Source organism: Semicossyphus pulcher, unplaced genomic scaffold (genome assembly GCF_022749685.1).
Source record: "Semicossyphus pulcher isolate SPU_LCO1_2020_fin unplaced genomic scaffold, fSemPul1.0.p SCAF_15, whole genome shotgun sequence".
Classification (NCBI taxonomy): Eukaryota; Metazoa; Chordata; class Actinopteri; order Labriformes; family Labridae; genus Semicossyphus; species Semicossyphus pulcher.
This window is the reverse complement of record NW_027211659.1, coordinates 21947727-21975499: the sequence shown is the minus strand read 5'-3', so window position 1 is coordinate 21975499 and position 27773 is coordinate 21947727. Positions and strand designations below refer to the sequence as shown.

At 40.0% G+C, this 27773-nt stretch overlaps 1 protein-coding gene across 1 annotated transcript in view; it reads right to left on the bottom strand.

The window, feature by feature from the left end:
* Positions 1–2036: 2036 nt before the first annotated feature.
* The window catches only part of ramp1 (receptor activity modifying protein 1), a 74524-nt gene continuing 48787 nt past the window's right edge, over positions 2037–27773 (bottom strand). Inside the window, exons 2-3 of the mRNA XM_069663504.1 lie at positions 27454–27589; positions 2037–4694 (exon numbers count right to left, since the gene is read on the bottom strand). Of these exons, the coding sequence (XP_069519605.1) occupies positions 4439–4694; positions 27454–27589 (392 nt within the window). The 3' untranslated portion in view covers positions 2037–4438. The remainder of the gene's footprint in view (positions 4695–27453; positions 27590–27773) is intronic.

Here is a 27773-nt window from a genome sequence, read left to right as displayed (position 1 = left end):
TACACTTGTTTACCTACTGTGTGACTCGGTATGAAAGACTTTACACCTGAGTGGAGCCAATGTTTTTAACCTCACTTTGATTTGTCTCTAAAAACTTACACTTGATTAGGACTTGTGTAAATACTAGATTATGGTATTAGGTATGTCTCAAATGACTGAAAACTGTACTGTCTTGAATGACATTTGAATTTGCCTTGCACTTGATTGATTGAGTCAGACTTTCTTTAATGCAATTGCACATGACTTTGATTTGTCCTGAATGACTTCAGAGTTGACTTGGACTTGACGCAAATGTCTTGAGACTTGACATTGATTTGTCTTGCATTACTCAACACTTGAATTAGACTTGATTGACAATATAATTGTTATTTGATACGTTTCAAATGACTTAAAACTGAACTGCAACTTGTCTCGTATAACCTGAAATTTGAATTTGACCTGTTAAAAATACTGTAAGCTCCAGTCATGTTTTAAGATATAAAATGCTCTGCTTGAAATAAGAAATTGTGTCTGATATGTTTTACCTGCAAAATACGTTTAATTACCTGGTAAAAGTCCTCCCAAGGCATCTCCTCCCTCTTCCTCATTAAATATTCCTGAATCTCCATAGTCCCCGCCCACTATGCACATTTCTAACTGCCCCCTTCATCTTGAAATCAAAACACGTCTCTGCCATCGTTTAGTGGCAACTTGTTGAAACTTAGCTCGCTTGAAATTTAGTCATTAGTAGTAGTAACGTTAACGTTAGTAGTCAGTGGTGAGTTTCGGAGTGGAGTGGTTGCCATAGGTTGCACATAATAATATGCATAGCGTCACTACGCATCCATTAACAGGATTGGCTCCTTAGGTTTGTGACGTCTGAAACCTGCCGATCTGAAAACGTGTTGTTCAGCCCGTCCTTGGTACACTGCAGTTTAACAGCCGACAGGCCCAGCCATGGAGATGACTGCTTATGTTGTCCCTGATATGTCTTGTAACACATGGAGATGTTTACAAGGTTAAAAACTGGAGGGGGTCTTTAAATTAGGGCGTTTTCACATTAGGTATGATTGCTTCGTACCGTACCCGAGTACAGTCACCCCCTCTCTCCTGTCCCCCGCCGGCCTCCCCTGAGTCACTTGCCGTAGGACTCCAAAGCGGAAGGTGGTGGTAATGCACCTCAAAAACAAGGAGAAGAAGAAGAGTATCGTCAACTACATTGTTTATGTTGTTGTTCGAGTGTCGAGAGGGTGTGAATCGCATGATCCAAAGCCCATACAATGGAGCCGACCTTCCCCCTATGCCTACTATTATTCATATTTTGGAGAAAATCTCAAGAATGACCCTCTCACCTACCTTCCTACAGCATCAGCCATGGCCGTGCAGTTCAGAGGATGAGATCGGCGGTGCTCCGCATACACAGATATCGGAGGAGACATTATAAAAAGCAGTCCACTTCCGTGGTTTGGCAGCTTTTCACACCAGATGCGTACTGTACCTGAGTACATGTGAACCAAACTGGAGACCAACTTTTCAAGCAGACCCGGGAACGGATCAACGAACCGTGCTCGAGGCTCTTTCATCATACCATACACTTGACTTTGAATTGTCCTGATTGACTTAAGAGTTGACTCGCAGTCCTTTCATCAACTCTCTAATTTCGCTAACTTTTTAATTTATTCAGAGCTTAAATAAGCCATGATATGTATTTTACTCTGGCGACATAAATGCAGAATTTAGTGCAATCTATATTGTCATATAAGTTCTCACTATTGATTTACCAAAAACTACCCAGGACTCTGTATTGTAACACAGGTTGTTCTTGTAACAGGGGGTCTTTGTTTTGTTTAAACCTGCCGAAATATAGTGTTTCACACTTCAGCAACCGACACAGGGGTTTGAAACCAGTGCATTCACAATGACTCAATGCTGTGCGGTAAGCCACGCATACATTATTACACGATTCATCATTCATATTTAACACACAGGACCCAAAAGCCTACTGAACCACCTCTCATACTCGTGAGAAACATACGCTCCAATCCCCAGTGTGCCAGACATGTTAATCAGACATTTTATTCAACTTCTCTGCATGATAATAGATTTTAAAATTAACCACATGAAGTCAGTCCAACAGAAAATTAGACATTTAAAAGCAAACATTGCCCTTTTGTTTTACAAGAGCTTTTGGCAACACAGTACAAAGTAAGATCATGTTGGGCAAGTGTGGGAGTGTTTTAAAGTGTGTTTTGCTGACAGGCAGGTTACAGGTCAATGAATCTATAAAGGAAAAGAGAGCATTCAAAAATATCAATGAGGAAACAGGTCACACAGCACACTCTTCCTCACTTGGAGATCATAAATCAATAAAAGCCTCTATGAAACACAAACTGTGCTTTAGGCTACGGCAGCGATCAGCAGGGATGTGCGTTGGCTAACCCACTGCTTTCTGCTCTCTCTGTAGTTAGAGCATTTCCTTCTCTTTGTTCTCTTTTCATTCTTTCAACCTTTTCACATCACTGTCTCAATTTCCATGTGGTTATTGCTGTGATCTTTTAATATGGTAAACAACGTAATAGAGGTGTTTGAGGGAGAAAAATCAAACAGAATGTGAGCATATTTGGTTCTTTAATTATCTGCATTAACCAAACCTCTGCCTGCGTCATCTTCAAAGTCCTCATGCTCATCTACATCCACGTGTGTGTCGGCCGGCATGTCTTCATGTTAAATCAAATCAAAATCAAATCAAATTTTATTTGTATAGCGCCAAATCATAACCATGTTAGTTTCCTTGGTGATGGAGGATGGAAGCTGCAGAACACAACATCATCACAGCCTGTCCAAATTGGGGCCTTGACCCCTGTAGAGGCTAACCGCTGTGTGTTTAGCTGTCATTCACCTGTATCTGCTGTACATCTACTGTATGATACTATGTGGCATCATCATCTCCTGCAGTGTGCATTGTGCTATGGAATATGGGTTTCCCATTCAGAAGAGAGATTGAACATAGACTGTATCAAAAGATGGACGATATGACAGCTCCCCAAAAGTGAGGCCAAAACATCTCTATTGCCCCCTGCTGACTAGCTACAGTATAGATCATAAAGCCCGCCTCCTCCATGTTAACAGATGGGACATGAGTCAAACTATGAAATCAAATGTCAAATAAATTTTTCTCAAACATGGTTTCTGTCATTATAGTTAGTTGTTATCATGCTGATTTACGTCCAAGTGTTCATTTTTCAGAAAAATGTATTTTTAATTAGTTATTTGATGTTGTAAAAAGAATGATTGACAGCTCTGTTGAGCTCCTGCAGCCGATCTGTTCCGGGTTACCAGAGTGGAGGAGGAACGGTGAGAGGAAACGTAACTAAAACAATCACTACAGTCATTGAAGTTTCCATACCTGTGAACGTCTGCTTCAGACCAACACAAAAAAAGCTGTTCTGCTGTTAAACTCACAGACATACGGGATCCTTGCTGGGTTTTTTCCGTATGTTAAGTGTGTGTTTTGGTTAGCAGAAGTGGCTACGGCGGCTCCACCCACCGATCTCTACTGCGCGGCTCTGGCTCCAAATGACGTCACCATCGCTGTTTTGGCTTTAATTTCGTACAATTAGAGCAGATGGAGACGCGTCCTCCATCTATATATACAGTCATTGAGATTGAACTGTGGATATGCAAGGACATCAAGGACGAGTTCAGAGGATGGACAGAGGAAAGGAAACTTAAAACAAACACATTCTTCTCCCATTAATGACAGATGAGTGAAAAATAAGCCGTCTGCATGACTCTGATTATATTCAAATATAAATACAGTATAATATAATAAATCTGTTAGAATAAGGAATCTTTGCATCCATAAAGAAATGTATTTAGTTTACTATGGTTTGTTGTCTTGTTGATGTTGCAAAGACACTCTCAAAATGCACAGATTCATCTCATACAGTGCATATTGTGATCAATTACAATATGTGTATGTTCATGAACTTTGATATACCTGGCTTCCCTATCAGAGATCGCTGTAACTGTCCGGTTGTATCGTAGCCATGCTGTAAAATGAGTCTCTTGTTCAGCACTGCATGTCATTCCTGTGTGCTGTTGACTGAAAGCGGCTATTTTCATGGTCTCCAAAAATAGTTGTGCAATTCCGGTGTAGAAGCATTTTCAGCACTTCCAAAATTCTTTGAAGCAGCTTCTTTTTTACATTTAACATCTTTCCACCAGTCATTGTTAGTGGTCCGCGTTAGATTTGGGTAAGCAGTTCAGCTCATCTTTGCTCTACAAACCAAAGAATCATTTAAATCCATGTCAGACTGTTGGTTACATGATAGACAGGAGCTGCATATCGATGTCAGTGCGTTCAGGCATCACTGAAGCAGTCTCTGGTTTTTAGTTGATCTTGTTCAGCTCCTCCTCCAGGTGTGAATCTTAAGTCTTCTGACCCTGCCCCGCCCTCCTACACAATCCCCTCGCTGCGTTTGCTCCTCCATACCACCAGTGCCGTCATGAGGAGTGTGACCAGGATGGGCACAACAATAAAGGGTCCCAGGATCCGGTTGGGAGGGTCCCTGAGAAGCCGTCCAGACATGGAGCAGTCCTGGAAGTACTGCCTGTGGACCCGGATGAAGAACTCATCCACGAGTCTGTTGGGCCAGAAGCACGCCATCTTCTCCGCCACCAGGTACGTGCAGTTCGTCAGCTCGCCGTAGAGTCTGTATGTTGGGGACACAAAAGACGAGGGTTAGAGTTTCACAGTAAAGAAAAGAATAAAGTAACTCTTTGCAAACTCAGATTTCTCTAAGTTGATGTTGTGCCTGTTGAACTCGTCCTTCTCCCTGCTGGGTAAACACACAATTTAATCTGGCCAAGCATAGTGGACATAATCCAAGATATCATTTGGTGAAGAATTGCAGGAAATTGTTTCAAATCGTTTCATTTATTGGAGTCATAATCTAGACCCAAGACCACGACCAGCATGGACGGATTATCATGATTACAGGCCCTGGGCACAAACTCACCACGGGCCCTATACAAACGCAAATAGGCCGAGTACACATGCACTATAACAAAAATTTGCACAATAGCATGGGGGAACCTTCAACCAGCGCTGCATTAGCATCCAGGTCCCTGGGAGGCCCCCCTGTTAAAAGTATCACAATCACCTTCCACTTGCTTTTTGATGAAAAATTACGAAATCGAGGATATTTGATGTAACAAAGCAGCATCTTAAGCATCTCTTTCTTTCTTTAGTTTGCATTTTGCCAACCCGCTGAGCATCCGTTTCTCCATTTTCAAAATGTTATTTTAACCCAAAATAGAACGTTAACGTACCTCGCAACCTAAGTCATTATGTCTATGGAATTTAATCGCTAAGTTAGAATAAACATACCACACCATAGTTGTTTTTAATAATGTAAAGTGACTTTGAGTACCATGAAAAGCGCTATACAAATAAAATGTATAATCATTATTTATTAACAGTTTTATTCAAACAACATTTTCAAAATAAAATGTATTTTCAAACCAAAAATTACACACAAAAAATGATTCTTCATTCTTAAGGCCAAAGGCCAGATGCCGACTTATATATATTTCCAAGTTTGCATCTTAATTTTAAAACTTAACCAGTTGATGACATAAAACCCTGTCGAGCCCAATTTGATGATAATGAAAATGCACAGTGATCTATGCATAGAGAAGCCGGTTTCCTCAGTAACAATAAACAATGCAGGGATTTAAGGTTATCTTCTTCTAGGCCCTTCTAGGTTTTTAGAATGACCTTATACGCTGTAATTGCTAAGGAGTAACATGTGGTCGCCTGTTGTGGAGCCTTTATTCGTGGAAGTAGAATATAGTTTTTTTTAAAGTGCAAGTGTGTTATAATTTAATTTAAATTTATTGTGTAAATTCTGAAATGTTGGTTTATTTGAGGTTTGGTACGACAGTTAGTGCTGTCGCCTCACAGCAAGAAGGTTCCTGTGGGAGCCTTTCTGTGTGGAGTTTGCATGTTCTCCTCTTGCATTTAATGCTCATTAGGTAAATTAGTGATTCTAAATTGCCTGTTGGTGTGAGTGTGAAAGGTTGTCTGTCTTTGGGTGTCAGCTCAGTGATTGACTGTCGACCTTTGCAGGGTGTACCCCGCCTCTCGACCAACGACAGCTGTGATCGTCTCCAGTCACCCCGGAACAGGAAAAGTGGTTTAGATAATGGATGGATGGAACACTTTAATCTTCCTATGTATTCAGGTATGTCTTTCTAGCAGTTCACTCTTGTTACACGAAAATCAACAACGGCATCATATTTAAGGCACATCTAAGATGATCCGTACTCAGATGCATTTATTGGATGGCGTTTGGGATGCGGTTAAATTGTGTTGCCACATAATGAGAGCAGTACACATCTTGTATGGTCATATCAGGATGCATTGTTTGTCTTTTATTGAGCATCTCTTTGGAAGTACTAGTTTGATAAAGTAAGCTGACTAGAAGGACCTGGGATATGAGAGGACCTGTGCAGCACTTTATCCAGGAGGATAACACTTGTCCTTTACCGCTGTAGACCCCAGGAAATGAGGAGGGGAGAAGTGTTGTGCTGTCTATTGCTCAGAGCTATAGCATGTGTGGTTGAGTATGTGTTGTGTGGGTGTTTATATGAGTCAATCACAGGGGCCATAATAGAGGTAATGACCCATGATTATGACTGAGTGCAGAGAGGACACTGCAACTGCAGAAATTAAGGTCAGAGGCTCCATAACACCTAAGGTATATACGGGTCAGGCAGCAATTAACACTTACAGAGACCACACACAGACACACACATGCACAGTGACGGTTGACTGACTTCATGAAGTTCAGTGATGTCATGGCCAGACGGCCTCCTAACTATTCTGAATAAATATAGCTTTATATTTATTGTACGGTACACTTTTTTCCATGTTCAATTTCAAAGGAATCAATGTTCACTGTACTGTAAAAGTATGTGACTATAGGCCTGTAATTCCTCCCACTAAGTAAAAGAATCAAAAGATTAATACGGATTGTTCATTATGCAGATGTTTTTTTTTCCCTCATAAGTTTTGTTTTTGATATTCGGTAGTCCCTTTGAATATATTGGCTGATATCATAATATCATAAAAACTACAAAAAAAGATCCTGATATGCAGTATTACTTTAAAAAACAGCAAGAAAAGAGTTGCCGACTTTAGAATCTAGAAATTAAACACAAGCATTTATGTGGAGTTGGGCTTCTGGCAACCAGACCACCTAATCTCTATAAAACAGATTTTGCACAACATTAATGAATCCGTGGACGAGGGGATTTTTGGTATCAGAAGTGTTTATATATATAGTGTTGCAATGTTCAAGAACGATCCGATTATTTTGAACGGCTCTTCGGTGTGAACGATGGTTTTTATACTATCTTTTTATACTTGTGCCCACATTTCGCTCCTAGATCCACTCCCCTTTACCCTCAAATTCCACAGGATCCATCTCCGTTGCGTCCCCGAAGCGTCTCTCCGCTCTGCTCCGCTAAAGGTATGCCCTGAGTCTATTTTTGACAGAGGCCGCTTCAAGCACGCGTCAAGCTGAACGGAGAGATAAAATCCGTCCCCCTTCAAAGAGCCGTAATTCCCAACACTAATGCAATACCAGAACCTATTGAGTATCATCTGACTATGATTTAGCTTTATAATCAACCTCTTTAAACAGACATATGAGTAAACTAACAATCAAGTCATAGACTCAAAAGGCTAAATCGTTGTCTAACAATAGCTGATGGGTTCCTAGGTTGGTCTTCACCAGTTCCTCCACCAATGTCTTTAGCAGCTAAATGCTCCACTTTGATTGTCCGCCATTTAGTGCTGGGCAGGTGGCGAACAATGGGTTTATCAGAGCTTTGCCGGCTGTTGCTGGAAATTAGGTTAATGAGAGCAGTGAGCGTGGATCAAAACTTTAAAGTTGCAGACGGTAAAATCCAAAAATACACTTTAATGCTCTGTAAATCAGAGGGGAACTGCAGAGTGAAGATCCTCTCTGGGTGTATCACTTCAAGTGACCCATTTCCCGTAGGATGGGAAAAAAAACTGACCCAGTGTTAATATAAAAGCATCAATTAGTGAAGCTTTAATATCCTAACATTGTCTCCAGGGAAGAATTTCTGCTCTGCTTGTCATCTCTTATCTGCACAGCTCAGTTTGGTTAATATTTTAGCAGCTTTTGATGCGGCACCACGACAGCGGCTCTGTCTTTGTGAAGGTTTTGTAGATGTAAACAGCTCAGGGCGGCTTGGCGTGGGACCAGCACTGCAGAGTGCTGTGGTTTCTTGGGTGGCAAGTTCACTTTGTCTGGGTGTGCACTTCCTTCCTCTGCTTTTCCCTTGAAGTTCTACAAATTAGTCATGGTGGGGGGGACAAAAAACAACGCCTGTCCTGCTGCTGGTCTAATGAGCACCAAGGATTCTGGGTATTTTTATAAGTCCTTGAATTGAGGCAGGGTTGGTGTACACAAAGGGACGCATTTTCTTACTAGCTCACCTCATGTAGCTGGAGTTAACGCCAAATTAAACCTGACCATGTGTAACTTCCAAGAGACAGTGTTTACTCTACAATCAATGAAGCTTACTACACTGAAGCTAACCACCAGAGATATGTAGCAAGCTAGGCTACAGCAACACGGTAAAAGTAGCTTACTAGCTAAGCTGTTATATATTTTGTACTTTAAACCAACTAACCATACTAATGTTTGTAGGTTTATCTTCATACATTTCAAACTAATATTTTGACCAATCCCCATAGTTTGGTTTTGTAGAGAGAAAGCTCAGTACTTCAGAGTCATGTCCACTGTTAAACTTTCCCTTGTTACCTTATTTTCCCCACCTCTTGCCTTTTATAGGCCAATGTACAGTATTGTTTCGAAGTGTGTCTGATTTTCATTCTCTGCCAACGGACACTGAAACATGTTAAGCTAGCTAGTGGTTGGCAGTTGACAAGTTGCTAGCTTGTGTTGTCAGACTGCACTGTAGCCTATTGTTACTTAGCTTGTGTTGTCGCTACCCCATTACTTTGAGCTAAGCTACTTGTTCTCCCGCTATTACCAAATACTGTCTCTGTGTGAGACCACAGGGTGAGCGGTGTGTGCATTTTTCAGGCAGCAGAAACTTGAATGCATTATTCATGTATTCCCCATAATGAAGAAAGAAAGACAGACTTGGCAAGCAGAGGTGAGACAGGGAAACCTAAATGAGGCAGTCAGGAGGAGTGTGTAAAATTGAATTCCCTTTTCTGTCGCTCATGCTCAGGCCTGTGGCGCTGATCTGTCTATCCTAGCAGTTGGTCTAAGTGCAGTGACCAGCAGTATTACCATAGATTCTCTGCTTTAATTGTTTACCAAAGGAGTGCAACTTGAGGATTAGAAGTGTCAGAAGAGTAAGACTCCCTCTTCTAAAAACTTAGAATGAAAACTGGTTTCAATGAGCTCAGTAATGGAGACCCCCATTATACAGTACGTTTCATTTGTTGCTTTATATTCAGGAACAGCAAAGACAACTTGACCCAAGTGTTCCTCAACTTGAAGAGCAACTTAGGTTGGAGACCCTAGTGAATCAATGTTTAGGAAAATGATTTAGTAATTATATTTTCAACAAAATATATGAATGAATACACTAAAGATCAAGAAATTGTTAATTCATATGCATATGACGGACCACAGGCTTGTAATTATGAACTGGCTAGGCAACAAAGAGACCAGGAACAGGCCAGGATGAGGAGAAATAACAGCCACAGGAGAGATTTTGAGTTGTGGTACGACAAGAACCAGTGAAGAACTGGGCAGGTGTCGTGGTGAATGACCGGCGTTAGCTGGTAATATCTAATGCTGTGCTCACATCACAATGTTACAATGTTACAATTCCATTCAGCAGGCGCTTTTGTCCAAAGCAACTACATACATCTGAGACTTAATACAACACAAGCAACGATCAAGACAGGAGGGAACGAAGTATGTGCCAACAAACAGCTTCAAGTGCGATCGGACACTGGTGCCAACAGGCAGTGTATAGGGCGTTCTTAAGGGCGGTCTTTAGCTTCTTTTAAAGGAGAAAGGAGAAAGGGACTCTGTGGACCGAATGGATTTTGGTAGCTCGTTCCACCACCGGGGGACTACTGAGGAGAAGACTCCAGTTAGCGACTTAGGGCCCTGTTATGATGGGAGTACAAGGCGCCTTTCATTGGCAGAGCGTAGTGGGCGGGACGGAGTGTAGACCTGGATAACATAGTAAAGTGTCAAACCATGAGTAGTAGCAAGTGGGGGCATTAATACTAATTATTACAGTTACTAATGGGCAAGTGTCAGCTTGTATCAGTTTTATTTCGTATTGCCTTCTATGACAGTAAATCCGTACTATGCTTTACGGTGCTGTACGGGAGAGAGAGCGATGACAGGTGCTTGTGTGTCCCATCCCAAAGTCCCGTCTCTTCCCCTGCACAAAACAGACCCAGGCACGAAAGTTAGCTCCGTCCCTCTTCCTGTCAGGAAAACTGCAGGCTCGATGCCTGGTCAATCTTGAATTTGTGCAACCTGCACAAATACAAAAATCAACCATCATATGAGAACTGGTGAAATGCAATGTTATCGAAATAATATCTACACAATACGATACGACCGCTTACTTCTGCACGTTAAGCTACGGCAGAGTCGGACACCGCGAGTCCCTCTTGTTACGTAATGTGACGCAATGTTGAAAAAATGTTGACTGAAAATGGCCACTTTTTCCTCTAACCTGTGCCCTTACGTCTTGTAAATAAAATGAAATCAAGGATTAACTTTTTCCACAGCCATTTTCACACAAGATTGAGTATTATTATATTCATTTGTACTTACAGTATATTTATTCTAGAACATGGGCTTCAACTGCTAGCAGCAAAGTCTGGTAGCTCTAAATTTCTCTGAATCTTTTTTTTTTTTGTATTTTTATCCTGTTTATTTAACTGCTGATGGATATTTCTGTGGGGAGAAGAGTTTGTTCAAGAGAAGAGCTTCTTTCATTGAAACAGAGCAAATCTAGAGGATACCGCCCCATTCCAGCTGAGATAAAGAGGTGTTTTTGGTGGTTGCCATGCTGGCGCAGAGGTGAAGGCTTGGAAATGGAGATGTAAGTCCTTTCTGCCATTAGTCATCATGGGAGGTGACGACTCTCTGCCCAACAAAGGCAACTGCTGAAGTTCCATGTGAAGTTCTCCATGAAATAGTTGCCAGGTTACAGACTAAACATCCTGAGGCACTTTTAATAATATCAGGAGAATTCAATCAAGTGAAGAAAGTTGAGGCTAAACAACACGGATCATCTGCTTCCTAACACCTTGATGGACCAAGGAAACAACGGTGGTGGACGGCTCCTCTCTCTTCGCTGCAGGACGGAGAGGTATAGAAGATCTTTGTACCCACAGCCATCAGACTTTTTAATTCTTCAGTAAATGGCCGATGATATGCTAGACAAGTGAATTTCCCTTTGGGGATCAATAAAGTTATTGTTATTGTTAATGTAGTAAAAAATGTATCCTGCTAGTTGCTCTTTAAGCAATTCAAACACTTTTTTTTTTCACGTTTTAATGTTTTCACTTGTGAATTTTGAGGTGGATCTTTCTCCATCTAGATTTTCCATCCCAGTTTAAATTCAGGGCCTGAGAAGATGAGGTTTACATAGATGCTTTATCTAATTTCAACAAAGACATGGGACAGCTACATGCACGGGTCGCTTGTGTAAACAGCCATGGAGTTTCTTCTTCAGGTTCCTGTTTAAAATCACTTCCAATCTGATAATCACCATGTTTAAATATTAAAGCTTTCCCTGGTGCCAAAGAAAAAAGTAAAGTGAGTCAGAAAGGAAATGGAGAACTTGTGAAGCTCAGCGCAAGAAAAACAAGAGCGGTCGTATTTAGCTTTGTTTATGACAGAGAAGGCATTTTCACTCTGTCTCCATGTTTAAACTGTCAAACTTAATAATAACACTGAAGCTTGATTTTGTAGAAATGTCTGTGCTTCAAGCGTAGCCCCAACATCGACTTGTTTGGATGGAAAGTAATTACATTTCCAAAAGCCGACATTCTAAATTTTATAGTCTTTGTGAGGGAAATGAGCTCAGACAGGAAGCCAGGGTTTATCAAGGCAAAAAAAAATCTTCATCATCTCCCCCAAAACACAGAATTAAAGTATATACAGCTGTCTATTTTACTCCTGCATATGTGTGGTTTCTGCAGCTCTCAGTGCAGTTTTGTTCAGTTCATCACTTCCCCATCAAATTTGTCAGCTTCTACACAAAAGCAAAACATGTGAAGTCAAGTGTGTGCGTGACTGTGTGCCCACTCTCCCGTCAAGTGTTTTTTTGGATTTTGTTTTTTAACATCCTAACAAAGTGTGTGGGAGATGAAGCACAACGCATGGGATTTAAAAGTGGATGTTAAAGAGTTTGAGCTTGTGTAATGATGTGTGGAATTGATTTCCCAGCCTGCACTCATACATCATCTTTGAGCATATGAAAACAGATAGGATTCTGCGGTTGGTATCTCCAGCATGTAAATATTGTATTTTAACAGTAATACTTTGTGTGTGAGCAGATAATTACCTCATAATCCCCTCACCATAAACAGGCAGATGGGAAAACAGAGCATGACACAGAGGGAGAACCAGAGATGCAGACATGCATGACAGATGGAGTGACAGACCTGAAGCCTAATTAACTCTTTTGTTTATTTATTTAAAAAACTACCCCATATGTGAAAGATGACTGACAGAATGAGGCGGAGACATTCTGTCTGATAATGTTCTGTTGACTGAAGAGCAAAAGTGTGAATAAATAAAGCTTGGACAATGAATAAATAAAACCAACGCGCGGCAAAGCGGCTGCAGTGAATTGAGAAATGAGTCGCCCACAGAGCCAGGTGTAGAGGGTGAAAAGGTGTGAAGGCAGACGGCTGGGGTTACTTGTTGCTTATTTATTTAGCATGCTGCTGTCATTTCTCCGAGAGCTGAAAGGCAACAGTGAGGTCTGTTTATGCACAGTTATGTCACTTTCATTAAAACGCCAGAAGTGGCCATTGAAATAAGAATACTTGGTAAAGATTCAGGTGCAGTGTCATTTCATTCTGAGAGAGTTTTGCACTGCTGCAATTTCAAAATAACAAAATTTATACACATCAACCTTCTCTGAGCCTCACAAAAGCCCGAGCTGAAGTGAAGGAGTGATAACATTAATGGAAACCTTTTACACACTTTGAAATGATGTTTTTAAAAAGGACTAATATCATGCTGTCACCTTCCATCCTCTTGCACGCTTTTAAAATGTCATTTTTCTGAAAGTCAGATGTCATTTGGGAACCCATTTAAAGTCTAGCACTGATGCTCTGTTTGCTATTGACCTCCTGACGACCTCTGAGTCATATTATATTCAAGAGCAGTTTATATTTAGCAGTGTTAAACCTCTCTTTGAGATTAGCATCAGAGTGGCAAACATCTCTGGGGTCATGCTGTGCTGTTTAGTCTGACTGTAACCCTAAGTGGAAAATAAAAAAAAACAGCTCTCTCATTCATTTAAATGAGGCAGGTCTGTTTTTTTGGGTAAAAAAAGCTCATGAATGCAGCAGCTTGCATTTTTTTTGTCCCTTTTAGAGTAATGGATGCATCAGAGACCCTTCTGTGGCTCATTTTGTGCTCTGAACTGAAGAAACACAACAAAAATACCTCAATTTACTTATATAATGAGGACCAGTTCATAAATATTTGAACAAAAATAGCATATCAATGGCACCAGTCTAGTTCAGCGGTTATATTGGTGACCATATACAGAGGCTATAGTCCTTGATGTGGCCCCGGGTTCAACTCCCGCCCTCGGCCCTTTGCAGCTTGTCATCCCCATTCTCTCTTCCCCCATTTCCGGCACTATCCACTGTCCTCTCTCTAAATAAAGGCATAAAAAGCCAAAAAATAATCTTAAAAAAAAAAGGGAAAAAAATGCATATTAATGTTTTTTTTTTTGCTGGCTAGCCCACTGGCCCGCAGCCTCCAGCCAGTGCTAAATACATATAATACAATGAGAAAATCCAACCAAAAAACAACACATAGCCACTAAAGTGGTCACACACCTTTATGTATCAACACAACGTTCAGTCGGTGAGTGGTGTGGCTGTTGTAATTATAAATCAGCTTGCAACAAGTTGCATTAGTCGCGGTTCAGGGGTAGAGTGGGTCGCCCTTCACTCGGAAGGTTGATGGTTCAATCCCAAGCTCCTCCAGTCTACATGTCAAATTGCCCCTGAAGGCTTAGCCATTGCTGTGTGAAGGATTAGTAGATCAGTTGCATTGGATGGCACTACATTAGTGAGTGTAAATGGAAGAATACAACAGGTGAAGTGAGTGAGCATCCCTGATTGTTCACCGTTTTACTGGAACCACTTCATTGGTTTCCATTGTCAAGAATTAATGATCACCCTACAGCCAATCAGAATCAAGTATTCATCTAAACCATGGTATAAATGAAAATTAATGGACGGATGGATAATGGATGCTGATGTGAGAAAGAGAAAAGGTGGAGCTAAGAGGAAACACAGTGTGTATGAACCCTCTGTGTGACATAACTACCCTTCAATACCAGGTGCAAAACAAACACTCTAATAGTGCACTAACGTCCCACATGTGGCAGAATTTTCCTTATTCAGATCTTAAAGTAAAGAGATATTACCTTAAGCATCTGCTGAGGCCCAAACAGACTCAGAGGTCAGGCGTAGGGAGGTAGTATTCCCAAGGTTCAGAGTGACCTTATAATACTGTAGATCGTAAATCCTACTGTGTGCTGATGAAGCTATGCACCATCCGCGGGTTGGCCTTATCTGTTATCTGTTGTTATGGACAGAGTGGCTCCATACCCAGGTTACTCCTCTGAACACTTGTTCCCGTCCCTCTGCACATTTGAGACTGTCTGTCTTATTTAACTATAAGTAAGATTGCTTACAATGTCATTCTAAGATTAGGACTATTGGCTTCAGTGAGGTCCTTGTATGGTAGATAGTAGATAGACACCACTTCATCCGAAGGGTTAAATACCGAGCATGAGGAAGGGTCTGGTAGAATTGATTTGGCATTACACTACGCCTCAAAGTGTATTGTTTCTGTCACTTCCCCTTGGCCAAGCTGTATAAACTCTTCAATTCAAGCCATCTGAGTCTCCTGAGTCTTCTTCCGTTTCTGGTTTGTCAAGCTACACGAAAACCATCACAACACATATGAACCTTTATCCTTGTGGCATTAGCTATAGAAGTGTAGCCCTTTGCTAAACTATAACATGTTGTTAGATGTTATACTGGTGGTCTGTTGTGACAAAATCCTGAACCATTAGCCCAGGGTATATACTGTACATATACTTGATTTCATAAGGAATACTACAATGATGCTGTTCATTTTTATTTAAGTTTTAATTGGAATAATTTCTTTCATTACCATTAAGGGCAGTCATAACTCTGAACAGCAATTGTTGTGATACTGTGAAATGTTGTATTTTTCTAACCTAGCACAATTTATCTCGTCTTTGTTTACCAGCTGGTCTGAATAAAAGGCAGGTTACTTTCTAATACATGTTTAGGTTAAAAAATAAATCAATAAATCCATAACCTTATCATAAAATGATAAATACTGAGTTGGATGATGGGCATCCTGATAAATAAAATCTACAATTGTTACCTGGATTCCTTTTTCATGAAAAACTTGAGACCAATTGATGGACTCCAAATATCTTTATTTGGAGTCAAGTTTTTAGTTTTTCAGATAAGACAGAAAACAGTGTAAAAAGTTTTGATTGACATCTGTACTGTTATTAAATTGTTCTATATAACTGAGAGGAAGATCTGAAATAGTCGAATCCTTCAGAGAAAAATGGGTCATGCAGCATCATTGAATGTCAGCAGAAGCTGAGAACCCAATCAAATCACAGATATAAATCTATTGAAGATCAAAGACTGTTTTTATAATTCAAATTTCAGTGCAGTTTTAAAACATTTAAACCTGACCTGGTGTCACTGTTCATTTACTCTGTCCATTAATGTTGAATCCCCGTCAGCTGAATCTCATTTAAGAATTCAGGGCTTCATTATTTGCCTTCACTGTGGAGAAAGTGTTAGTCACAGCTGCTCGGAGAGATCCCGTCAGAGCTGAGAGGGAGACGTTCCTCTGTTTGAAACCAAAGAAATAAACATAAAAAATGAAATATAGAATATAACAGGCCAACTCTGGCTACAGAGCACATCAGACATGTTCTTTTTTCTTTCTACTTTGTTCTTCTGCAAACCTCCCGCATCCATTTTTCTTAGGGGGAGAGTGAACATCCGAGTTTGTTCACAAGTGTGTGTGTGTGTGTGTGTGTGTGTGTGTGTGTGTGTGTGTGAGAGATCAGAAAAGTTTGAAAGATGCTGTTTTTCAAATGGAGCGGCAGCTTTTAGTTGTTTCTGGTTCTGAAAAATAAACACACAGCTACACAAACACATGGTTTCCTCCTCTGCACATATTTGTTTTCACTTTTCTTCTCTGTGTATCTGTTTCACATCAGTCAGCATCACAATGTGAACAGCTGGAGCCTTGTGTGTGTGTGCATATTTGTTTTTTTTGACATGCCTGTGCTGGTTTGAATAATGGCACATGTGCTGTAGGCCTGTTTTTTTCCAAGTGGCTTGTGTTTACGGGGATGTCATTTTGTTTCTGTGAGTCTGTGTGTACAATTATATACATCCATCCATCCATTATCTATACCGCTTATCCTATTCAGGGCATAGCGGGGGCTGGAGCTGATCCCAGCTGTCATTAGGCGGGAGGCTGATCACCAGTCAATCACAGGGCTGACACATAGAGACAAACAAGCTGTTACGGTCACATTCACACCTAAGGGCAATTTTAGAGTCACCAATCAACCTAACGAGCATGTCTTTGGACCGTGGGAGGAAGCTTGAGTACAGAGAGGGAACCCACCCACGCACGAGGAGAACATGCAAACTCCACACAGAGGGCCCACTTCGTCCGAACTGGAACCTTCTAGCTGTGAGGTGACAGCGCTAGCACCACCGTGCAGCCCCCATATAGCTCAGGAAAAAATAAGAGACCACTCCCAATTTTTTCTTAAATCAGCATCTGTCTCTTCCTGTCATGGCCAGCCCAATCCAGTTCTGAATCCCACTGAAAACCTCCTGAATGTATTCAAGAGGAAGATGGATGGTCACAAGCCATCGAACAAAGCAGAGCTGCTTGAATTTTTGCGCCAAGAGTGGCCTAACGTCACCCAACAGCAATGTGACAGACTGGTGGAGAGCATGCCAAGATGCATGAAAGCTGTAAATTAAAACCAGGTTATTCCACCGAATATTAATTTGTGAACTCTTCCTAAATTAAAACATGCACAAGTTTCATGAGCTTGTTTTCTTTTAATTATTCAAGGCCTGAAAAACATGCATTTTTTGCATCCTTTGGTTATCTTAACCAATGGTCATTTTCTGCACATATTTTTGCAGTGGTCTCTTTTCTTTTTTTTCCCAGATCTGTATGTTTGTAATGTAAATGTTTGCTCTGTCTTTGCTGAAATGTCCCTGTTAGAGCTAAACAAACTCACATACTGCAGCCTGGTTGTTTCACACCATTTAGCAAAGTATTTACAAAAGCTGACCTTTCCTGACAGCATCGTGACTGAAGACACAGAAATGGCTGTAGGCTAAAATTGTTGACAGCTTAAAGAATCTTAATAAACCCTGCAGTCTGCAAGGAGAACCAAAAACTTTTCACCAATCTACAGGTGGCAGTTTCATGCGAAGTTATGAAGACATAAACAATGCAGGATACAATAACTTTAAAGTGATAATCTTGAAGATTTTCATTCAAATGAATGTCAGGTCACTATCTACCGCCGAATGAGGTAATACAATGGTGATTGAGCCTATGGCCCACTGATGAAAGCCTTTGCATTTGCAGTATTACAGACTGGGTGTCCAGTTAGTGATGCGTTTTCCATCACCCAGCAGTGGTTGGTCTGCCAGAGAAGGTAGGCGGAGCTAAGCGGCTGCATTATCATTATATACAGCTTATCCTGTTAATATTCAGTTGCGGTCGGTCAGCTGTCATTGGATGAGAAACGGGGCACACTCCCCCATAAATCACAGGGCAAACAACCATACACACTCACATTCACACCTACGAACAATTTACAGTCACCAGTTAACCTAACGAGAATATATTTGGACTGGTGGAGCAAGCCGGAGTACTTGTAGAGAACCCACAAAGACACAGGGAGAACATGCAAACTCCACACAAGGGCCCCTGCAAGCCGAACCAGGATTCGAACAAGGAACCTTCTTGCTGGGAGGTGATAGTGCTAACCCCTGTGCTGCCCTCAATATAGCATGCACTCAGGAATTCATTGCTTCAACTGACTACAATTACCTTCAACGATGTTTGGAAATCACGTATGAAACACAGAGGAAAAATTCCTTTAGAACTAGAATGACAATGAAGGATAATAATTCAGACAGCCTGGATAGGCTCCAGCCCCCCGCGACCCTGAGCAGGATAAGCCTTATATATAATGGATGGGTGGATAATTATTGAAGAGTGTATTTCATATAGATATCTGTTTCATCTGCATCTTTCTTTGACAGATAATGCTGCAAAAGAATGGAGTATCAACACAACAGTAACAGGACATGTATGTATAGTGAGAGAAAATGAGAGCTAATGGTGCGCTATGAGTCCTAGGGCAAACCCAAACCAATGTCCTGCTTGAACTGCAATTGATAAGTCGTCAAAGTGAATGTTTGCTGTATTGATGAAAAGGCCCAGAAAAAGGAGACAGCTCAATTAGATCAGGGAAACACCTCGTGTTTTGCATTCCTCTAAGGGCTCAATTTTAAATCAAACTTCAGCTTTCCAATTCAGTAAGAGCTAATACTACAAGAGGGGGGAGCTATAAAGAATTGTGGGAGCTGTCTCTACAGCAAACGTAGGAAGAGAGAAAAGGATTTGCTTGTTCTAAAGAACAAAAATGAACCGGGCAAAGTTTTCTCCTTTCTAGCAGCAGATAAGAAGCTTGAACGTGGAAGGAAAAGTATGGCAGCCAGTTTGATGACTGAAACCAGTGACTGTTAAAAATTTTCTTCATTTCACTCATCATTCTCCATAAAGCCATTAAACTGAATATGGAAAGCCAATCTATTATGTATTTCTTATTCTGTATTCTTTGTTTTTATTCATAGGTGGGGAGTCTGGCCCTCACACATGGCACCATAATTCCTTCTTAGTGTAATCTGATGGAAAGTTGCCACTGATTAGTGGTTTCCTGTTCTTCCATGAGTCACTGTGTGTTTCCATCTATGCCAAATCAGGCTAATTCAGAAAAAAACAATCCTAACCCAGGCCAATATTCCAATCATTTTCAGAATGCTATTACAGATTCTTGCATAACAGCTACAGCCGCATGCTAATCCAGGCAACGCTCTGTTTTATCCAGTCATTAGCGCTGTAAAAATAAACGGCAATCCGTTTCAAATCACCGACTAATCAATCATTTAATCACCGAGGGCCACAGAAAGTGAACTTCAATTAGCTTTCCACGCTGCTGAGCTCACTGGATTATTCTGGCCTGGGTTCGCACGTAACCCGATGTGAGGTCACTCACAAAAGGGTTTTAAATTATTACAGACGACTTACAGGCACGCATGAGTGACCCACCAAAATACCCTCCAACTACCAAGAAACGGAGCTATTTTTAAACTACGAGCCTGCAGTATGAAAAACAAACATGAGCTGAGGGAGAGAATTAGACGTTAATGAGGATTAATTAGAAATACAATATGGCTCTTTGGATTTATTGGGCAAACTATTCTGCTGTGTTGTGATCCTGAATTACGTCAACCCAGCTAGTTCCTGCATGAGCTCACAGCCTGCAGGGTCGTGTGCTGTTGACATTGCCAGACGGATCGACTCAAGCAAAGGCATACTTAATGGACTCATCAATATTCATACGCAGTGGATTATCCACAGTTGTTGATGTTAAAGTTTTGAGCAATAGATCCAGGGCAGCTACGCATTTGCTATCAAAGAATATTAGTGTTGATGTGGAGCTCTAAATTTCCCTATTTATTACTCTGATATGTCAAAATAAACCCTGCAAATTATGCAAGGAGTGTGGCTGGATAACTACTTTCATTTAATTTTACTTGCAGACAGTTCACAGATTATTTTGATATTGATGTAGATGTCACAGAAATTATGATTTACAATAGTAAAGCTTTTTATTGTTAATTTCCAGCCTTTATAAAACTAAAATGAAGCACAGGTAGACAAAGGCATGCCAGAATAGCTAACACAACTTTTTGTCCACCTACTTTCAGGTGTGATGGTAATAAAGTAGAAATGTCTCCAGCCAGGTATCACAGTCATAGAATGTTGGTGACAAAGTCTAAGCCTATGTCTTAAAGGGGCAGTTCGCCCCTGGAAAAAAACAATCAGTCAATGCTGCTGTTCTCTGTAATCAATAAAAGCAATAAGATTTGAAATTGACGCCATAGCTGCGGAGAAAGTTGTACAAACAGCTCGTGGTTTCGCCCATTCTACATTGCTACAACACCCAGCATGCATTGCGCCCCTCCCTCTGAAAGGAACAGCCCAGCAAGACACTGAGTGAAATACTACCGTTTTCCAGTCAAGGACATTGATCGCTGCAGACAATGGGTCAGAGCGTTACAGAATCCGAAAATCGTTGAGAATATACCTGTGGATCGTCTAAAAAATCTACATTTCAAACATTCTGAACGAGACATGATATCTGAGTCGGCGTCCTAGATTGAGGAAGCGTAGTTTAGCAGGCTACCTAGCCTCCACCAGATGATGCGTTTTATGTACTCAGAGGTTTTCCAGGGCCCATTGGAGAAGCGGCACAGAATGAAATCGCATGTTTTCTTACCATAATGGCATTAGCTCCCCATAAAAGCATGATAGGACTGAGGTTGAAAATTAGGGAACTGGTCCTTTAAATGTTGGACCTTTACATCCAACCATAATAATAAAAATCACAATGATCTGATATCTAATAAATGTGAGTGTATATGTGTTTGTTTCCCAGTGTTGATCATATACATGGTTTTGTATCATTGTATCACAGCAGTGACAATACACAACATAAGTAACAGTGAGGTGGCAGACTCGTTACAACTAATGAACAGTAGGAGAAAAAAAAACACTCATCTTCTAATTTTACTCTGATTTCTTTAGAGTTGCTTGTTTTTTGCAACAGTCCATGTAAATAACACTATAATCAAATGAACAGGTTGTTAGTAAGTCAGCATTAATTTAGAATCACTACATGGTGTGGAATGGCACTAAATGTGGTGGACCCTCCATGTGAGGGAGAAGCTAAAGGCTAGCATGTCTCCGTGCAACAGGTGTCTGTTTGGGTTGATGACACATAATTACTACACTACTTTCCTTTTCTAACATCATCACAAACAATAGCTTCACAACATGTCAGACCTAAGTCCGAGCTAAATTATAAGCTTCATTAATGACTTGTTCCGCTGTTCTTCATTGCAACAATATTTCCTCCATGGGAGGAATGTTTAATGACGACTCCTCCTGCCTGTCTGCATCAGAAAAAAGCTGCTTCTTTGTCTTTACACAAAGAAATTCTCCTCAACCCAAAAGAGACACAGACTTTGAACTGTCACCCACATGAGCTTTAATGTCTTTCTCTTATCTCAAAGAGAGGACACAGTCCTTGTGTTACACCTTCATGGCTTGCTGAACAAGCAAGTTAACAAGCAGATAGGCACTGTGTTAGGTTGTAGGCTTCAGTTATCAGCCCATTCTAGTTTCATTGTGTCTTCATGTGTCCTTGTGCAGCTTACAGCTCAATTAAACACTTGTCCACCCACTTGGAGACTTAGAAGATAAAGGAGAATTTGCAATTCATCTCCAGAGGGCATTTTAAAGAATTAAATAATTCCAAAGTTTAATATTCATTGACGTGATTTAAAGTGGTTAAGTGTTTTCAGTTGTAAGTTTAATATCATTTGATGGTCGGCTCACAGTCTTATGATTGCAAACAACTAGAAATAGGTTGTACTTCAACTTCAAACCAACATTCTTGGCCCATTGTGTTTGGATTTCTGCAGAAAAGATCACAGCAGAGTCGAAGACGCTTAATAATCAGAGTTGTACACATCGGCTTGAAGCAGTTCAATTATTCTTTCTTTGTTCAGAGATGCTGTTGGCGCAGATTAATTGGACATGACAGCTGAAGACCAAAAGCTTTGTCTATATTTTTCTCTCGAGAAGGTTTGTAACGACTCTATCTTATTAGTTTTTTTTTCAGCTGTATTTGCGGTTTATAGCAGTCGATTCTTTCTTACTCTTCGTTTTTTAACCAAACCAGTCAAGGCTCGAGATTACTGCCTGTTGTTCTCTAAATAACTTAATAAACAGTACAGGTTAGCCCTGCTCAAACGTAAAGAGTGCTGAGATAACTTAATTAAACTTTAAAATATGGATTGATTGATTGATTGATTCTCCCCTATTTTGTCTCATTATTAAAAAAACAAACTACAATTTACACAAAGGAGCCTTTACAAGCCATCAGCTTAGCAATGGATGATAAATCTGCACATCCTCCTGACCTTGGGCATTGACCTAAGGGGCATACACACACACACAAAAAATCCCAGACAGATTGGCACTGCTTCTTTCATATTTCTAGACAGGTAGCTAAATACTAGTGGAATATTTATAATCCTACAGCTGTGAAAGTGCGCAGCCGGTGAGATGGCTTTCACTTTCATGTACTTTAAATTATTGAACTTTATTCATTGTAGTTGAATTGCAAAAAATAGAAAATGTATTTATATGAACATTTTGATTTTATTTGAATCAAACATAATAATTAATAAAGGGCAGTAAATGGGATATATAATTTTTCACATGTGTTATTAGTCTGCAGATTTACAGATTGAGGGCTATACATTGAAGTTACACGCTCTCGGTACAACACAACCAACACATGCAAGGAATCTATTTTTGGTATGCGAAGTAATCTAAAAAGTTACTATTTTTACACTGTAACGAAACAAATTCCTTTTTAATTACACATCGAGGGATTTTCCATACATATGTGGGTGCATGAACATTGGATGTACTGAGGGGTCCCTGTTTGGGGGCTTGAAAATATGGTCAACTGTATTTTTAGACAGCTGCTTTCTAAACACAGCTGTCATGATTACAAATAAACAATCAATCGTATGTATGCTTAATTAGATGCAGAACAAGGATTGAAAAATAATAATACCGATAAGGAGTTTTTTTGAAGCATAAATCACGAATCATAAATTACATTATTTGCATCTTCTTGTTCATTAAATCCAAAGACCCTTGTCACATGTGTGACTGAAATACAGACCCAAAGTGCATTAAACTTTTAAGCCACATGGTGGAAAAACTTTAAATTGAAACAGGTCATGTTCCTCCTGTCTCCAGCTCAACGTCTGCCTTCCATCTGCATCAGCAGACCTGTCTTATTTTCCTTCTGCTATGTGTCTTGTACATACTGAGTGCTAGTGGACCAAAATGATCATTTGCGACATTTTCTTTTAAATTTTCATACAACTGAACTTACCATTAAATAAATGGTCTTAGCTGGTTTATTCACCACTAGAGCCATTGACTGGGCCTCAACCACTTCCTGTCTCCAGAGACAGTTGGAAGCATAGTGAATATCCTCCCTTTTCCTTCTGCATAAATAAAGAAATGTTACGGTCTTTTATGCTGTCTACAAGTAATTGAGGTTGTGTATTTTTCCTTCTTCCAACCATGGCTGATATGCTTTTCTAGCCTCTGTGAGGGTAAAATAATTACACAGGTTTTCTAAAGGCTTCTCAGAAGCGGCAAGGTGACTGCCTTTTATGTTTACCTGTCACCTCCAGGGCAGAGTTGCTGGAGGAAATTATCCTGACAGCACATGTTTTATACTCATTAAGTATGCATTGGTTGCATGCTTATATTTGAGCATATGATTTGGAGTCACACATATAGCATGTAAAATGTCTGTAAGCAGAACAATAGTGTCAACCTCAATAACTTCCTGTATTTGTTGTGGGGTTGCAGTTGGGCACTGCTTAATCGTGTACCATAGTATGATAATTGATGGTTTTTGTACCTTGTATGTTTGCTTATCTACTCTAACATATTAAAACATCATATTTTGTGAAATTAGCATACAGTAATTATTCTTTAAGGGTCATTATAACTACTAATTATAATAATTGTGTAATACCATGAAACCCTGATTTGACAATGACACCACGATAATGTGAACAGAATAAGAAATCCACAGTGGCATCTTCACAAGGAGGCATCTCTTCCTTGATCGACAAGAAATTGATACTTCACCATTTCTACTTCGCTGAACCATTTTAAAAATGTAATATTTCATACATTTGTCTTGTGTTGTTCTTCTCCTGCCCTGATCTGCTTCGTGGAAAAAGGTTGGAGCAAAACTCCAGAGATATTGTGTTGGTTACAGATAAAATTGCTGTCCAACAACAATAGACCAAACTCTGCGGTCTGGGAAAAGTAGAGAAGCAGCTATGGCTTTATTAAATGACTCTGGCAGCAGTATGTTTAAATTGTGATTTGTCAGGGACCGCATAGAGAAACACTTTAATCTCAAGCAATGAGAGGAAAGGCTTTAAACTAGTTTAGATACAAGATTTAGTAGTTTCAGGCTTAAGCTGTTTCAACACAAACAATGCACAGTACTGTAGATCCAGAATATTATGTGCAATGACTATACTGATATACTACAGATGCCTCATACAGATGTCTTACAATACACTTACAGGCACACGGCATTGTTACTTCTCTTCTGTGACACCATGGGAAAATATGTGAAACATGTTTTTATAGTATTTTGTTCTTCACAGTTTTGACTGAAAACAATAGACGGTCTCTAGAAGCTGACCTTCCAGCTGTGTTCATTTCTCTGAGCAAATTTGACAGAAGAGAAGCAGTTTAATCACTTATTTATTCACCAGATGGACATCTTGTTAAAAATGAAGCTGTAAAACCTCAGCATGTTACTTTTTCTAAGTATAGAACGATGATAACCTTTACCAGCTTTTCAGAGCCTAACTGCTTTAAAGGCTATTTTGCATGCTGTGTGAGATCTACATGATATACATTAATAGTAATGAGAAAACCTAATCGCTCTCTTGAATGTCCCAGATGTGTGTTTTATCCCGAAGGCGATACAGGTTATGGCTCATCTTCCTACATGATTAGTTTGCAACATTACATTTCTTGGTAATAACATTTTGCTTGCCAAGATATTTGCTGAGCTATTTAGGCAGAGCATTAAAGTAATACTTGTATTATTATATGTATTGTGCCTTTATTTATCCAGAGGGGAAATAAGATTTTAATAGCAGCTTATGGTATTAAACATTACAATGAAAGAACAGGAAAATAAAAAACAGGGACACAAAAGCAAGAGCAGAGACAGACAGAGTCTCAAGGTCTCATGGTGACTGTGGATAGAATAAAGCAGTATAAATATAACTATGTATATATATGTATACTTTATACATCAAGACCAGTGGATGAAGGTACGTATGTGCAATATTATGTGAGTGTTAAGTCATAAAAAAATAACATTTATAGATAGTTATGTTAAGTTAAGGTATAATATGATATGATACAATAAGATAGGACATATTATAATATAATATAGATAATATCACACATAACACAATGTAACAAATACTTAAATAAGGATATATTTCCAGTTGTCAGGCAGATGTGCAGAACACAGAGCGGTTAGTGCAAAGATAATAAGTCTAGTTCAGTGTCTGTCAGTTTGGCACGAGCAGAGATGTTAGTGCTCGGTAAGATAGGTAAGCAAGACTTCCTGTAGACCTCCTTCAATCATGGTGTGACATCACTGGATCATCACAGCAGTGCAGCTAGCTGACTAATAAGATGAAATGTGTTGATACAGCATGGCCAATTACAACCTGGCACTTCTCTCTTAACTCTGCTTGTTTACCAACAAAAGTTAAAGGTACATTCGAAATTATAATTTAAGAGTGAAGTCCGGTCGTACATTAGCTGTAACTTGAATGTATATGAGTGTATCATCTGCATGCATTACGATTTCTACATAGATGTAAATTGTATTCACTAAATAACAGAGGCCCAAACATAGAGCCCTGTGGTACTCCTTTAGGTTGAGATAATGACAACTCATTTTTCATTTTAACACAGTGTGCAGTCAGTCAAGTATGATTTTATCCACTTAAGAGCAATAATAAACAATTTACATGAACGCTACTTAGTGCAGAGTTCTGAATGAATGACCATAGGTAGTTCAGGAAACTCAGCACCATTATCCAAATTAACCTTGCAGCTTGTTTTGTCCAAACCTACTGTGACATACTTGGCTCAGGCCCAAAACTCTCTGAAAGGTTTTCAAAAGCAACGGTTGGTAGCTCTCATTAAAACAGAGGCAGCGCTGCTCATGAGACTAGAACGTCCTGGGTAGAAAGGGAGACTAGCTTAATTGGGTTCCCCCTTCCAAGACCGTTCCGAGGCAGAATTATATTAAATCATGATTGGGATTTGACTGTGTTCAATACAAAAGCTTAATGGAAAATTGTACATTTACTGTCAAAAAGGGGCCAGTATTCATGCAATTATCTAATTAGACAAAATGATGTCAATAACTGGCACTTGAAATGCAAGATTAATTGTGGAAACCTGTGGCGTCAGGTGTCTTTTTACGGTAAACACAAGACTAATATTTGTACATCCACAAAAGATTTCAGTTGATGCCAAAGACATACAGCTTTTGTTCTCTGTCCCCGAGTATCCCTCTCACCCCCCTCCATTCTTTCTACTCACTCTCTTTCTCTAATGTCTCTCACCCAGTATCTAATCAGCTGTTGGATGACAACCAAAACATTTGATGTTTGTACAACACAGGGTTGTACAAACCTCCAGCCAGAGATCCACACATTTATTTATTTTCTTCCGAAACACTGCTTATTGTCATGGTCCTAACTTCTATATTGACAATTTATACTGAATCATAACAATAAATATATATAATATAACTGCTTTGTGCCAATATCGTTGCGCTCGGGGCTTTTAGGGAACACTCTTCAATTGCATTTTAGTCATTGAATGTTGTGACTACATTAAACCCACTTGGGATAAAACTGCTGATGAAAGGCTACATTTCAAATGCCAGGCTCATTATGTGTTTTTGTGATGGTAAATCTGGTTCTATTTGTGTTTGAAGGTGTCCTTTTATCTTTGTGTGTGTGTGTGTGTGCGTGTGCGTGTGCGTGTGTGTGTGTGTGTGTGTGTGTGTGTGTGTGTGTGGGTGTGTGTGTGTGTTTATTCTACTCACTCGACCGTGTCCTCCCAGCTACACCAGCGTCTCTGGTCCAGCTCCTGCATGTCCAGTTTGAATTTTGCAAGGCAGAACTCCTCGATGGCATATTCATAGTGGGGTCCACACCCCAGTGCTGACATACACTGAGACACTGCAGAGTGAGGGGGGGAAGAAATGTTGATGAGAAATTTAAAGCAGATATTAATAGCTTTTATGATTTAAAATTAAAATATAAACCAGGTAGATGTGAGTAAATGAGCAAGCAACATTTGTTTGTTCTGTGGTGTTTCTGTGCAAGTGTGTGTGTGTGTGTGTGTGTACACAGTCAATGCATG